The 16,684-nt window shown below is 37.8% G+C and overlaps 1 protein-coding gene across 2 annotated transcripts in view; it reads right to left on the bottom strand.

The window, feature by feature from the left end:
* The window catches only part of COX10 (cytochrome c oxidase assembly factor heme A:farnesyltransferase COX10), a 557,575-nt gene that overhangs the window by 119,318 nt on the left and 421,573 nt on the right, over positions 1 to 16,684 (bottom strand). For both annotated transcript variants that reach the window (XM_077969621.1, NM_001194644.2), the window contains 2 exon segments: positions 15,948 to 16,081; positions 13,389 to 13,710 (listed from right to left, as the gene is read on the bottom strand). In XM_077969621.1, coding sequence (XP_077825747.1) covers positions 13,389 to 13,710; positions 15,948 to 16,081 — 456 coding nt within the window.

Raw genomic sequence — 16,684 nt, 5'->3', positions numbered from 1 at the left:
TCTCTGCATCCTTGTAAAAGCTCACTGACATGCAGCATTCTTCTTTTCTTTCTTAATTGTCAAGTTTACTATTCTTCCTTCTTATTTATTTTTTAAAGCTACCAGTAAATTTAAAACTTTATATACGTTTTGGAAAGGTTTTCCAAAATAAACAGTTGAGCAAAAACTTGAGACAATCTTGCAACATTCTTCTAAAATTCATTTATCTTAAGTGTTTCATTCCTTAATCTTAATAAATAAGATGCTACAATGCTTTGCTTTGAAGTAAAAACCAAGCCCTTCATAAAACCCAAAATGATGATTAAGTACCCAGGCAAGTCTGACCTGCAGGTTGAGAGGCAATCATTTGCTTCCCTCGAGTGATTCAGATAACATTCTCTCCACATAGTAGATAGAGGGAGATCTGCTTGGACGTGCAGAATCTAGAGGACCCCAGGTGTCAGGCTAAAAGTGCCATCCACTGAAGGGGACAAGGGGAGAACAGGCAGAGGAGAGAAAAAGCAAAAAAAGGTAAGAATTCAGATAAACTAGGTTAGCTGTAAGTTGTAGAGGTCTCTCTTAATGGGAAATAAACATTCTTGTGAGTAATGGGAAGCAAGGCAGTGTGCTGAGAGTAAAGAAGAGCTAGGAGAGAGAGTGCTGAATCAGTTCTACAGATTAGAAGAGTGTGTCTCAAAGTATGTTATGGGGACCATTAAAATATACAATTCTAGACCCTACCCCAGACCCAGAGTGAAGGAATTTATGGAGGTGATGGCTAAACATTTGCATTATAACAAGCATCTCAGAAGGCATATGAAGTTTGAGAACTCCTAGGAATAGTGAAGTTTTCTAGGTTGATGGTAGAATCTTGGATAAAGAAGAAAACTGAGCCAGAAGGCAAAACCCTCAACAACTACTGGAATGCAACAAGAAGTGAAAGACAGGGAAGTTTATGGTGATCTTCAACTCCTTCAACATTCACTAACAGCTTTGCCACCTGGCTTGCTTTCTGGTTTGGCTGAAGTTCCATCATCCACCAACACTTTTTCATGAAGACGTACACTTGGGCTAGCTGGCTTTCCTCTGTTGTACAGTCCAGTACTGACTACATACAACCCAACCCAAACCAGGAGTCTCCAAATGTGTATTTGATTATCAAGATGATAGGGAGAAACTGCTGCCAGATTAGTACACATTCACAACTGCTAATGGAAAAGTAAATGCCAAGCTGGCAAGTCAGTCTTCATTTAAATGTACTGCATTTGAAGCACACATATGTGGTGGTAGTCGCAGAGCAGACTAAAGAGTGGTATTGTATTTTTCTTTGGAAAAACTGGGTAGGGAAGAGGCAGGCAGTTTCATGTCCTCCTCCAAGAAGGGGATGTACTGCATAATGAGAGAGCCCAGTGAGGGCTATCAGGACAGAGAAGTCGGCTACTGTCAGAGTTGACTAGGCTGAATTTAAGATATTTGGGCTTTTAAAATGATAGATGTAAGAATTATGCCTTACTTTAAAACCTCCCTTGCAGCTGGAGGTAGCCATGTTGCACACTCCTGGCCAATAAGATATAATAAGTTCCTATGAAGAACTTTGCCTCCCAAATTAAGAGGCAAAGTCTTATAAGGAGGTTTCTGCCTTTCCACATTTTCCCCTCATTTCTTCTTTCTGCTCAGAATACAATATGATGATGAGGGTATGGAAGTCATCTTGTGGTCCTGAGGACAAAAACCACAAGCTAATGATAACAGACAAAGAAGGTACCAGGTATGTTGGCAACATCCTTAAGCACCAGCTCCAGACTCGGAACCTCAGAATCCTTGACACATGAAATAATAAACCCTTTACTTAAGTCATTTATTTTCAAATTTTCACTTATGTGATGTTGAATCAATTCTCAACTTAGTTTTTTTTTCTTCCTCTTTAAAGTTCTCAATATATTTTGAGAGTGATTATTATTCTTACAAAATTTATCTTTACCTTCCCCTAGCATCTATCACAACATCTTATACTTACAACCAGTTCAATTAAAATCATATTGAACTTAAGGCAATTAAATCCCATCTTAACAACTAAATCATCAGAAAACAGAGTAGCCTAGCTAAATATTTTTTTTTTTTGTCTAAATTGGAACATTGGCTAAAGTATCTGTAGAGCCCCAGTCCCACAGAAACCAACTGAAATGATGGAATAAAAATGAAAATCGAAGAAAAATCTGCATCAGCAATAAATTAGGTAAAGACAGGATACTAAAAACCTCAAGAAGCATTTGTTAAATAAAGGACAGATGAGACTAAATTGAAGACAGTTACTGAGGGCTGAGTCACTACATTCATTATTTAAATAGCAAAAGAATATACTACATAAATAGCTACTAATAAGGAATGGATAAATATGGGAAATAAATATGGGCAATCAAGGCTATTCTAACCATACTCATTATTCCTTCCTGGTGAGGAGCAAGGACAGAAGCCAGGGTGAACCATGGCCAGATAAGCCCACTCCTCAGAAAGCCCCTTTGTCACCACAGTGTAGGAGAGCTGAGAGGCAGCTACATCATAGCTAGAGGGCTAGAAAGCAGTAGAGGTTCATGAAAAAATGAAAGCAGGGCCTCACCTTGACATAATTCTCACTGAGACAAGGGAGAACACTTTTCTGATGGCTTCACACAGTGTAGCAAGCCACCCACTGCCACCATACTTTGGCACACTGTGGTATTCTTCCAACTCAGCAGGCCACAGCACCAGAGAAGAGGCTGGACACAGACATACCATATGCAGAGAGGAGAAACAGATGACACCAAAACCCAGATTTGGGAAACAGGACATTGGCACTGTTGTTTCAGAAACATGGTAAATAAAAAAAACCTTTTGGAGAAAAAGTTCCCTCACTGCTTGTGCCCTCCTCATTTCCATAAATGCAAACTGATGGCCTTGGTTCCTCTCATTTAAAATGAGAGAGAACTCCAACAACAAGTGAAACTGTTAGGTGATGAATACAAACCCAACCCTGCATCCGTTCAATCGACACATAATGAGCGCTTACTATGTGCCAGGCACTGCTGTAGGTACAGAAGACAGAACAGCGCAAACAGACAAAATGCCCCACCCCATGAAGCTTACATTCATTTGGGGTGTAACTACTGTCTAGATAGTGTTGTCTTCTTGCCGGAATAGAGAAAGATAAAGAGAGGTAAAGCGAATCAGTGTGACTCATTAAAAAAGATTCTACAGTATAAAAGAAAAAAAAAAAGTAGCATGGAAGAAGAGGCTGAATATATTTTTAAAAAGATGTACCACAGACCCACTAGACTATAAACTCCTGAAGAGTAAGACCTATCAAGGCAGAGACTGTGTCAGTCACCTGCACCTTATTCTGTCCACAACACTCAGAAGCGGATACTTGGAATATAATAGATGCTCAACAAACATCAGCTGAATGAACAGAACAAGTAAATTTGTACACTGTAGAAAAAAGTAAAGCTCATGAAACAAAGTAGGTTAAGAAAAGTAGTACAAGAAACAAAAACTGCCATAGCAGAATGTCAAAAGTCATGAGATGTAATAAAAAGTAGATGGCACAAAATCAAGTCAGCACTCTACATAACACATTTCAGAAGACCCTTCAGAATGAAGCAGAAAATTATAATGAAGAAAGCAAGTAGAGAAAGTACAACAAAGAGGCAATTACCAGAAAATGAAATAATTAGCATAAACATGAAAAAGGAGATAACTTGATCATTATTTCACTGTATTCCTGAAAAACTCAAGAAATAATCAACTGAAAAAAAATGTTTAAATACTTCCAAAATCATTTATCAATACATGTACTGATCTATTTAAGTAAAACTATGAAACTCAAGAGGCATAAAAGAAGACTTGTATAAATGAAGCTGACGTAACGGTAAAGTTCTCAATTCATCCCTGAATAAACATTGAAATCCCAATTAAAATATTAGCAGAATTGAGGTATTTATTCCAGGGATAGAGCTTCATAAATTCTTTGTGAATAGAACATTCAAACACTGGTTAATGATTTATTCAAAACTGGCAATATCTCTATCTTATACCACTGACCAAACTACATTTCTTATCAATAATAAATTTTATTATAAAATATAAAATCATAAAAATATAATATTAACAATGCAGATAAATACTGTATTTACAAAATCTTCATATGGGAAAACCTAAGCATGGTATAAAAACCAGAAACTTGTAAGAAAATAGCTTTGGTTACATCAAATTAACTTTCGCACATGAAAACAAAGATAAATGAAAACAAGACACAAACAACATAAGACATTTGTGACAGATACATATAATGAGATCAAATCTTTAATATATAAAGAATCCTTACAAACAATAAACAAAGACGAACACAGAAGAGAAGGCTGGGAGGCAAACAGGCCATTAACAAAGCAATACAAATCACCACTCGGCATATGACAAATATAAAACCTCATCAGAATTAAGTACAAAATTAAAAACCTAAGTGTACTTTCACACACTGAATTGACAGAGTTATTCAGAAAAATACATTATCATCAAGCATTCATTGGTGAAGATATGGTGAGGTGGCTAGCATGAATTGGTGAGGTGGCTAGCATGAATTGGTGAGGTGGCTAGCATGAATTGGTGCAACTTTTCTTGAGGGGAATCTGTTCATGAAAACTGAAAGCTTTAAAACCATGCATACCCTTTGACCTAACAAGGCCACTTATATACACTTATCCTAAGAAAATCATTATAGATTTAGCTTATTTATTATAGTACTATTTATAATAATAAGGATAATAAAATAAAAAACATCTAAAACAGGAGAAATAAATAAATACATTATGGTATAACTATGCAATGGCATGCTATATACCCATCAAAAATAAAGGTATACTTCCATACAGCTAACTTTGAGAAAAAATACATAAAAGGATATATGTAAAATGATATTACAAGTCTTTATTTTTAATAACAAGAAGTAAGAGACTACTTAAATGTCCATTAATAAGGAAATGGTTCGATAAACTAAATACATCTATAGTATGGAATACTCTCAACCTTTAAAAAGGGAAGGCAGATTTAATTATATTGATGAGGAAGTATGAGGAAGATATACCAATTAGTGAAGAAAGCAAATAACTAAACAAAACATGTAATATAACCCCATTTTTATAAAACTAACAAAATAGAAACTATCTATGCACTAATGTAATAATAACCTTTCTTGAACATTTACTGGATATGGCAGTGAATCATTTGCTTACATTATTGCTTATAATCATCACAATAATCCTTTCTGGGAGGATTATCTCCATTGTACAGACAAGTAAACCAAGGCTTAGAGACTTGAAAAAAAATGTGCCTGTAACCACAAAGCCAATAAATTGTAGACCAGAGATTCCAACCCAGCCAGTCTGACTCCAGAGGCTGTACTGCTAATATTAAAACACAGACTATGCACAGATAAAGGCTAAAAAACTGTATGCAAAAAGCCTGGTTATTGGCTGGACATGGTAACTCACGCCTGTAATCCCAGCACTTTGGGAGGCTGAGGCAGGTGGATCACCTGAGGTCAGGAGTTCAAGACCAGCCTGGCCAACATGGCGAAACTCCATCTCTACTAAAAATACAAAAATTAACTGGGCGTGGTGGCAGGCACCTATAATCCCAGCTACTCAGGAGGCTGAGACAAGAGAATGGCTTGAACCCGGGAGGCGGAGGTTGCAGTGAGCCGAGATCACACCATTGCACTTTAGACTGGGCGACAAGAGCAAAACTTTTTCTCAAAAAAAATAAAAACCCTGGTTATTGCATGGCCTGAAGGGACTTTCTGTATATTATGTGATTGTGTTTTAAGAAAATGCTACTTTTAAATTTTAAAAGTCACTAAAAACAGGGTAAACATGTTGATACACAAAAAGACATAAGCAGAATATTAATTTTTTTCAATCACAGAAGGCATTTACACTATGATCGTATATTTGTTTATAAAGCAAAAATATATGAGATGCATAGAAAAAATTTCTGGAAGAGAATATACCAAAATATTCAAAATGGTTTTATTTTGAGATAGTGAAATTATAGGAGGATTTCAATCTTTTCTTTTTGCTTATCTGTATTTTCTATTTTTTCTAAAAATAAATACTTATTAGTCATATAATTAAAAATAATACTATAACATTTAGTAAGTATATCATTATTACGGTACTTATTTCAAAAAATAAAGTTCAAAAAATCATAGTAATTCACTCATTTCATACTGAGTGAATGCTAATAACCCCTTAATACAAATATTTAATAACTGAAGATTACAGTAAGTTGACTTCTTAAACTATACAAGTGGTCTAAAATGAATGTGTATCCTCCATTTCTGCTTTTTTCTTTTAATAAAAAACAGCATTCTAGGCTCTAGGAGAAAAAAATTTATAAATTGATAGACCATACTTCATACCAGTTCCATTAAGAGCATAATCTATTGGTTCCAATAAATAATCTATTTCAGTGTTCTGGTCTCAAAAAACGTGTTGCAGCGTTTCAGCACAGATGTTCCTCTGGAAAAAAGTTCTGCTTTTTACTGACCTATATTAAGTATAAACTCAGTTGAGTCACCAAAGCCTCTTATGATCCTAATCCAAATAAAATTTCTTTACCCCAGTGTGGTCCATGCAATGAACTCCAAAAACATATTGTAAATAGCTCAGTTGGCAAGAGAAACTCAAGGGAGACATATTATTCCTTCTTTATAATCTCAGTCTTACTTCCCTTCATTTAAAAAAAAAAAAAAAATCTTTAAATGGCATTAGCACCAGCAAATGTTTGGCTCCTATCCTGGCCTAAATGCCAAGGCATCAGGCTGCTGCTACCTTCTATCCCACAGATGAAATGAGTACTATATGGCCCTTCACTTATTCTACAGTTAATTATCCTCCGTATATTGCAGCTATAAACAAAAGAAGGCAAAGAAAGAAAGGCTAGTTCTAGGAAAGGGATCGCTGACTCCCAGATATTTCTGCCTCGGCTATCATTAGCTATAAATGAATTCTGCGAGATGTTAAGAGTCCAAAAGAAATCAATTGACAGATATCAGGTATTTTCTTAAATAAAAAATCCTGCTGACTCCAAGACACATGTGACTTCTAGTAATAAACTAAATAGAGAGGTAAAAGGTCAGATAAGAGGGTAGGGGTCACTCAAAGGGTGCTGCTTCTTTAGATGGAATAAGCAGAAGGAAATGACTTTAATTCAATTAGTTCATCCAGAAACCTGGGGCGTGGAATATATAAAACAATACAAGGGAAATTTACTGCCCTGGGACCTTTCCATCTGTGTGTGTAGGTGAGGCTGCTCCCCTTTTCTGTGGTGCATCCGTCTTGCTTTGCATGCCTCTCTTGTGTGGTCCAGATTTTGCCCAGTTGGCTTTTCCTGCTGCCAGTGGTAGCGACCGGCTCCGCTGGCTCTCACTAGGTGAGTTCTCTCCACATTCAGTCAGACCACTCGGTCTGGGACTGGTACTCGCTGTCTGCCTAACACCTACTTCGCTTTCTCGAAATGTGGTCTAGGACCACCTGCATCAGAATCATCTGGTGTCCTCGTCAGACATGCAGATCTCTGGGTCCTGTCCCAGCCCTAGGGGATCTGAATCAGTGGAAACAGCGGCCAGGAACCACTGTTTTAAGAAGCCCACCATGAGTGTACATCACCATGCTGCCATTTGGAAGCCAATGAGTTGATGTACACTATACATCACAGTATGTACTATTAGATCATTACTTTATTAATTTCTTGAGATTTCAGATAGTATGTTTTAGATATCAAACCCTGCATCTGGAATGACAATTCAGATTTATAACCATATAAGCTACATAAAAGGAGAAATAATACAACAATAGCCAGCATGAAGGAAAGGAAGATGTGGCCAAGAGAAAAGTTGATCTTAAACAAGTTATCCTATTTTCCTGTGTTCCTAATGAAACAAGCATTATGATAATAAACTTAAAATTATTTTAAAATGAATTATTTAAAGCAGCGCATTTAAGACTCTAAGAAGACACAGCAATCATTATTCTCTGATTTAGCAACCAGCCAACACTGACTTCCTAATTGGCAAATAAAATAACTCTCACCGGCCAGGCTTCTCAGGAGACCTCCAGCATTTGACATCCAGTCCAGATCACTGCCCTTTATGAACTGGATCTAGTCTTTTGGCTTCTGTGACAGGGTCTTTTCCGGTCTTCCTCCCTCTGACCATTTATTTCCTTGTCGGGTCCATTATATACCTTATCCAATCCTTAAAAGGGGACATGCTCCAAAGTTCAGGTGACCATCAGCATGGTCACTCCACACACTGATCCTCGGTAACACCATTTACTACCATGACCTCACTGCCAGCTCCAGGCTGAAGACCCCTGGTTCTTCCAGCCTAATGTTCTCTCTGAGCTCCTGCCTTTCACAGCCCCCTGCCCCACTGGATATGCCAGTAGCAACTCAAATTCCACTTGTCCAAAATTGAACTCATCATGTTTTCTTTAAATCTTTTCTTTCTTCCATATTTACACTCTTAAGTCTCAACACCACCATTCATCTAGTTTTTCATTCTGAAACCCCGTAATTGTGTCTGGAGCAGGGGTGGCAAATCCAAAGGCCAATGGGGGTAGCCAGGTATTAAATTTATTTTTTAAGAAATATGTGTATAGTTCTTGACATGTACTAGGCACTTGCACGTCATTTGCAAATGTTAACTCACTTATTACTCAGAACAACCCTATGAAGGAAGTACTATTATTACCCCTAGTTTACAGATGGGTACACTGAGGCCGGTGAGATTCTAAAACTTGCACAAGGTCAGTCAGCTAGCCAAAGCCAGGATTTGAATGCAGGGAATCTTCACTCCAGAAGACGGCTCACTCTGCTCTCTCTCAGAGAGCAGGATAGAGCCTAGAATAATAAATGACAAAAGGGCCCATGAAGCTGGAAAATACCTGCTTCACCTCAAGGTATTCAAACTCTCTGCAGCTCCATGCTCTCAGCTCTTATTTCATGTCTCCTTAGCAATCCACTTCATCAAGCTAAGGTCCTACTCATTCAGTTCCCTTAATGTTTCTCTCTATATATCTATCTTTCTCTCTCTCTCCCTTGTTCTCTTTCCCCACCACAGCCTCAGTTCAGGCCCAAGTTGTTTCTCAGTTAACCACGACTATTTGTCTGCCATCATTCTTGCCTCTCACTAGTCTGTGCTCTCCGATAGAAGGTCAGCAAACTTTTTCTGTAAAGGCCAGATAGTAAACATTTCAGGCTTCCCAGGCCACAAGGTTTCTGTTGCAATTAACTCTGTCACTGCGGCATGATCTATGCTCAGAACAAGTGGGCGTGGTTGTGTCCCAATAAAACTGCATCTACAAAAACAGGTGATCCTTGCTCTATAGTACTACCCACAGCAGTTTTCTTAATCAAGCCTATTCCTTCCACTGAAATATAATCCAGACGGTTTCAAAGCATTAGAGAATATGCAAAAATATAAAAGCATCAGAAGAAAACATGAGTGAATGTTTTTGTAACCACAGGGTGATGAAACCCTTCTAAGCATGAAAAAAACAGACACATAAAAGTCAAAAATCTCCATGGGGCAAAATAAAACAAAACAAAACAACAAAATACCACAAAAAAAGAAAAGGACAAAATGAGAAAAAATATTTGTAATGCATATGATGTATAAAATGCTAATTTTCTTTATTTACAAAGAATTCTAAAAAGTCAATAAGGAATGACCAAGGATATAAGAGCTAAATAACAGAAGAAAAAACACAAATGATCAAAATAGAAAAAAGATGCTAAACCTTACCAAAATGGAAATAATGAAAACTCACACAAAATCTTTTTCAATGATCAAACTGGCAAAACTGGGAAAGACTGCTTATGCAGGAGTGGACTCTACAGAGAAAGTCTAATTCCCAAATGCTGGCCGGGCACGGTGGCTCACGCCTGTAATCCCAGCACTTTGGGAGGCCGAGGCGGGCGGATCACAAGGTCAGGAGATCGAGACCATCCTGGCTAACACGGTGAAACCCCATCTCTAGTAAAAATACAAAAAATTAGCCAGGTGTGGTGGTGGGCGCCTGTGGTCCCAGCTACTCGGGAGGCTGAGGCAGGAGAATCATTTGAACCCGGGGGGCAGAGGTTGCAGTGAGCCGAGATCATACCACTGGACTCCAGCCTGGGTGACAAAGGGAGACTCCGTCTCAAAAGAAAAAAAAAAAGAAAAGAAAGTCTAATTCCCAAATGCTGTTGAGGGGAAGGGTAAATTATACTATGTTTTTAGAAACAAATTTGTTGTTCCACCAAAGATTTAAATGTTCAAAGCTAGCTATTACATTTCTAAATACTGATCCTAAAGGCAGACTCACATGAGTATACAAAGACATACATAAAAGTTAATCACAGAATTGCTTTTAATAGTAAAAAACCTGGAAATATCACAAATGTTTACCTGCAGAAGACTAGTTAATAATGGCAGATTCATACAATGGAATAGTATGCAGTGAATACTGTGAGTGAAAACTATACGTCATAAGAAAATGGCAAGTTGCAAAACTGTGTGTGTGTGTATATATATATTTAAAATGATCCTATTTCTGTGGAAGAAAACTTACAACCATAGCTCTATCTGCATATGTGTCTATATACAGAAGGCGACATTTCACACAGGGGTTTTTAATCTAGAATGGTGGGAAAGGATACTTTCTCAGTTTAAAATATATGCTTCTGTATTATTTGAATTCTTTTTTATAATAAGCCTGTACTAATTTAATAGAAATTTTAAAATATTTAAAAGGTAAATAAGACAAAACATAAAGTCATCATATCCCTCCATAGAAGCTTCCAGGACTTTCCATGGCTATGGTCTAACTATTTAGCCTGATATACATACCAATATGACAACATGACCACTGCCTAACTCTTCAATCTTAATAAGCACCTCTCCTATATGATACTCAGGTCATACTATGCTACTCATAAGTCACACTGAAGCTTTTTGAATGTGCCAGGATAACTCAGACTTCTTTGCTTTTGCAAAGACTCTTCCTTCTACTTAAAATTCTCCTCCTCATCTTCCCTGCTGAGTAAATATTCATTCACCTCAAGTCCCTCCATAGGCAAAAACAACCTTAGGGGAAATATAATACACATTAAGCAGACAATCAAATGTTTACCTATACTTACTTAGAAATTTGCAGTGTCTCCCATGTGTCGAGCATGCTGTTGGATGCTTTCTATACATTAATTATTTGATTTAATTCTTAAATGATCTATTATTATTCCTGCTTTACAGATGTGGAAATCATCTCAGTAAAGTTAAGGAACTGCCCAAAGTCTCACCGGCTAGTAAATGTGACAGCCAAGATCTGAACTCAAGTGTGCTTGTCAATTCCGAGTTTTGAGAAGGGAGACTGGGACCAAGAGCAGGATTAACAGAGGCCTTGAAAGGATCTGACTGGATATAAGACAGGCAGACCAGTTTCCCATGAAGGTGGGGGAACAAGTATGGTGGGGTGGAAGGACTGGCCTAAATGGTAGGGTGGAGGGACAGGGAAAAGGGAAAAAAGGTTGATTCTGAGGAACAGTTTGATCATTCCAGGTCACAGTGTTCCTTTAACACTAAGCAGGGTTGAAAAAGAAGATAACATGGAGAAACTATAGACTCATATAAGCTAGGAAAATCGAAAGCAATATTTTCGGAAAGTTAGTTCGGCAACCCTGGGCTGCGTGAACTGCAGGGAAAGCAGGGCAGAGGACAAAAGAAAAGAACAGTGAGGAGCTGCTGCAAAAACCAACAGCCTCCCGTGTTTCTAACCTAAACTGGGATGGCAGCTTCAGAAATGAGGATGGGAAAGCAAATCTCATAGGCCTTACGAAAGATTCTGTTGGTGACAGAAATTAGACTAAAGATGAAGGGGAGAGCAGAGAGCAAAAAGTGAAGACGACTGGTTCTAAGGTTTCCCCTCTGAAGGAAGTGAAGAATGCTGTAACTGACAGAAATGGGACGATAAGAGACAAGAGCTAATCTGCCGGGTGGACGTGCTAAGTGATGGCACACACAAAGAAGCTCCTGCTGTTGACAGGCCACATCTGATGCCTACGGGCTGAGAGGCCTCGTTTTTGGGGTGGCATCCTTATACATAACTTATCTATAGTCATTCTTAACATGTCAGCAGCATGACACTCAGGCCACTTGTGTAAATGACAAAAGAGAATTTCTTTAGAAACATGCTGATTCCTGGCTTAGTGACCATAAACCACTGAGACACGTTTTCAAGGTTATCACACAGAATTCATCTCACTGTCTTAGAGTTACATTACGTAAGTCTTACTAAGACGTTTTAGCTCCTTCACCAACCCCTCTGTGTCTATTCATCATTTCTTTAAAAACAACTTTCTTTAAGTAAGGCTGGTCGCTAAGGAGAGAAGTTGTCTAGTTGCCTGCTTTTGCCCTGGATTTCAGGCTCAAGTCTCTTAAAAAAAAAAAAAAAAAAAAAAAAATCACTCTTTCTCTGATCCTTCTCTGCTCTCACAAGCCTCCCTGTCTCATCTTTTCATCTGACTCCAACATTATTTACCACTTTCTGTCCTCAAAGAGGCCTGGCTTACTCTTACTATTCCCACATTATATTCAGTCTTTTTATTCTCATTTAAGAGGAATCAACCAGGTTTCCCCCAAGTTGCAGCGTGACCCAGAACATACCTTCTAAACAAGGTTAGCCCAGAATAAGCTAAGTCAAAGTTTGGCTATACGATGGGATAATAATGATGCTCTACCTGACTTACAGGGTGATTGTAACAACCTGTAATAATAACTTAACTTAATTATGGTAATACAATTTGGCATAAGATGCTAGAATTAGGTTAAAAAACAAAATCTGGTTCAAATCTCCTTTCAGGAAAAATGCACCCTACATCCCCACAGACCTGTGACAAGCCCAGAGGCTCTACAAGAAGCAAACCACAGAAGTGAACTGGGAGACTCAGTAGCCACTGTGGATTCATATCAAGTCCAGCAGTGCAATTCTTCCCATTCCAGAACTCAAGTCGACAAAACTTATTATCTTATGCATCTTTACAGTAGGTGTAAAAACACTAACGACAAGGAAATAAGCAGGATAAACATTCAACTTTAATTGCAAAGGAAAGGGTGACTATTTTTAGTACAATACTTACAGTGCAAAACTATTTACAATTCTGTGTAAATAGAATTCAGAAAATTTAATTTCAAATCCCAGTTAAATTGAAGCCAGGAAAAATACTAAGACAGGACCTGCAGTTCCAAATTATTCTTTTCGGGTGGTAAATAAAATGAGCTTTTTGTTTAACTAAAAATAAAGTTTCAAATAAGTAAGTATATTAGAAAAACAAAGTACCTGTGAGTTTGATTTTGGATAGTCGAGCCAAAATTCCTGGCAAGTCATACACTTGTAGCTTCATCTCTTTCCACCGCTTTTCCTCTTTTGTCTCTTTCCGTACATCTATTGAGTCTTCAATTACTGAGGCTGGCTCTAGTTCTATCAATTCCTTTTCATTTGGCTTTCTGGACAAAGATAGGCTGGGCGCTGAAAGAGGTCTCATCTCATACATTTCTGCTTTGGCTTGACCTGAAGATGTTTTTTCAAGGAAAGGAGATGCTACTGGTTCTGGCTTGGGTTTTACTTGCTGGTTGTGGCTTCTGTTCAGCTGTGTGACATACTAAACAAAAAAGCACAAGTTACTATAAAACCAAGGCCCAAATGCTCTCAAACGGTTGTTTAGCAATCTCTTTAATCAGTTCAGCTTTTACATTATTTGAAAGCTTTTCCCACAGCTTTAATATCTGTTAATTATGGAAATCACTATACTAAGAGATTATGGAGAATAAAATTTAGGCCTCAGTAATGGTTTTCAATTTCTGTAGTTTAGAAAAGCATAGAAATATACGTTCCTTGAAAGAAAAATACATTTACTTGTTATCCATCTCCTCTAGAATTTGCCCTGGAGGCTTAACATTCCAAATACAATAAAAAAGTTTTCAATAATTAAGAGCCCAGCCGGGCACAGTGGCTCATGACTGTAATCCGAGGATCCTTGGGCCCAGGAGTATGAGACCAGACTGAGCAACACAGGGAATGTCTCTACAAAAACAAAAAAAAAATTAGTGGGTCATGGTGGCATATGCCCACAGTCCCAGCCACTTGGAGGCTGAGGCAGAAGGATTGTTTGAGTCTAGGAGATTGAGCTGTGATGGCATCACAGCTGAACGACACAGTGAGACCTTGTCTCACACACAAAAAAAGAAAGAGCCCAAGTCAACCTGTTGACCTTCCATGTTCTCAGGCAAACAGCATAGGGAGGGGCTCAGTGGTAGGGCATAGTCCAGGGCTGAATGATTTTCTAGCAGGGCAGGATGAAGACAGAACGTGGGCTGCAGAGTCAGATAGTCTCTACCACTTACTAGCAAAATTAATAACTACTACTACTATTTGTGAAGTACTTCACAGTTTCATATAATATATATCTCATTTAATCTTCTAAACAGTTGTCAAAGAAGATACATCATTATTAGTATCTCTCTCTCTTTCTCTCTCTTTAACTTACAGATAAGGAAACTAAGCCTCAGAAATAAATTGGCATATCAACAGCTAACAACCAGCTATAGGCAGGCCTGGGAGTGGAGCCACCTATGCTGATAACTATTTAAGAGCCTTTTCCATTACATCGCAAAGATGTGAAATTACATACATTAGTCTTAATAAAGAATTACAGACTCATGAATGAAGAGTTCTATTTACATAAAAAAGGGCATTACACATATTTGAATTTCTCCTCTGAATAGCCACCATTATCCTTGACCCCCCAACTTAAAAAGCCTGAACATTTCTGGAAATTTAAATTTCTTATCAACATATCGAGTTTTATTAAGATTTTAATTTAATTTTAAGTTTTAAGTTAAAGATGAGAGAAATGTAAAATAGGACTTTAAATTATAAGTTTGCTGTTCTTTCAGGCTGGCACTATGAGTTTTCAGCTACCATTCTGCCATTCTACGACCCTTTTTCTATCTGAGAAAATGCAAATGGCCTCGCTGGCAATTAACAGTAAGTTCCATATTGCCCACAAATTCACAGAGTCAACCTGGATTGATGTATGTTATCAATACCTATTATAAAATGCCGAGAAAATTATAAAAAGTGTCTAATTGTTTGAATTTACTCAGAAGTGCAATTGTTAAAAAAGACTTTTAAATGTACTGCTGATTTAAGAAAATGAGAGGGTTGGCCGGGCGTGGTGGCTCATGCCTGTAAGCCCAGCACTTTGGGAGGCTGAGGCGGATCACAAGGTCAGGAGATCGAGACCATCCTGGCTAACACGGGGAAACCCCGTCTCTAATAAAAATACAAAAAATTAACCGGGTGTAGTGACTGGTGCCTGTAGTCCCAGCTACTCGGGAGGCTGAGGCAGGAGAATGGCATGAACCTGGGAGGCGGAGCTTGCAGTGAGCCGAGACTGCGCCACTGCACTACAGCCTGGGTGACAGAGCGAGACTGTCTCAAAAAAAAAGAAAGAAAATGAGAGGGTCACACTTTTAAAGCAATTATTTCTCTATTACTGATGTAGTCACAGAACTCCAAAGAATTTTAAAAGATGTATCACAACAGTTCAGCTTTTCCCAATTTTGGCCAGGTTGAAATATGCCACAAGTTTTCAGTCTTTCTCTAAACTTAATCAGTAAGTTCAGGATCATACTTTTAACCTCAAACACCAGAATTATTCTGTTTTCGGTTAAGAATAATCAAAACAAGAGATTTGGATAAATTTAAGGACACTAAATACAAGTTGTTTTCAAACAGTATTTCTTAAAGCTTTTATTAAATAGGAATTTCTGAAATTCCCTCAACAGAGAAACACAAAGGCAGAAGGTAACAGTAAGAATGGTCTTCTAAACATACCATGCGTTTGAGGAAGCTAAAGTGCTGAAATGTAATCCACCGCTTATTGACATTCCTGAAAAGATGTAAGAACTTGTGAGGGGATTCCTGTATAGTTCTTCTTTTAAGATACCAGACGCAGCCTCCTACCCAACCTATAAAAGAGAGAGAAGTGGAAGAAAGGTTAAATGATTCGTACTTCTTATTAAATGATGACTACACCTCCCCAGAAGCAAAGCCAGCCACTAAGGTAAGTGCTACACTGTGTGATGGGTCTGAGCTTTGAAATAATCTAATCCAGATTTGTGAATAAATGCAATTTACCAGCCCTACTCATTGTTCAAGTCAGTGTAAGCCTTCAGAAGGGCCAGGGAAAATTTTCATTTCAGGATCACTATGCTTTATCACATTTAATGCTGAAATGACCACGCTACAGATCTTTTCAAGAAAATATAAAATGATCCGTTCAGTCAATTTTTCAAAAGTAGAAAATAAAAAGCATTAATTTTTCTTAATAAATGACAATAAATTGAAATAGATGGATTTCAGGTTAACATTTTAACTACGCAGGGTAAGACAACAAAAAGGAAGAAGAAACAGTTCCCGATTAAGTATGACTCTATCAGTCTAGTTAGGAATAAGCTATTTTTGTTGTATCTAAATTTGGCTTTTAGATTCTACTGAAACTTCTCTCAAGTATCAACAAATTCAATGCTTCTCTGCCTTGGTCCTCATCCTACTGAAGCCTCCGACAAGCC

The sequence above is a fragment of the Macaca mulatta genome, chromosome 16 (genome assembly GCF_049350105.2).
Source record: "Macaca mulatta isolate MMU2019108-1 chromosome 16, T2T-MMU8v2.0, whole genome shotgun sequence".
NCBI lineage: Eukaryota > Metazoa > Chordata > Mammalia > Primates > Cercopithecidae > Macaca > Macaca mulatta.
This window is presented reverse-complemented; position numbering and strand designations above follow the sequence as displayed.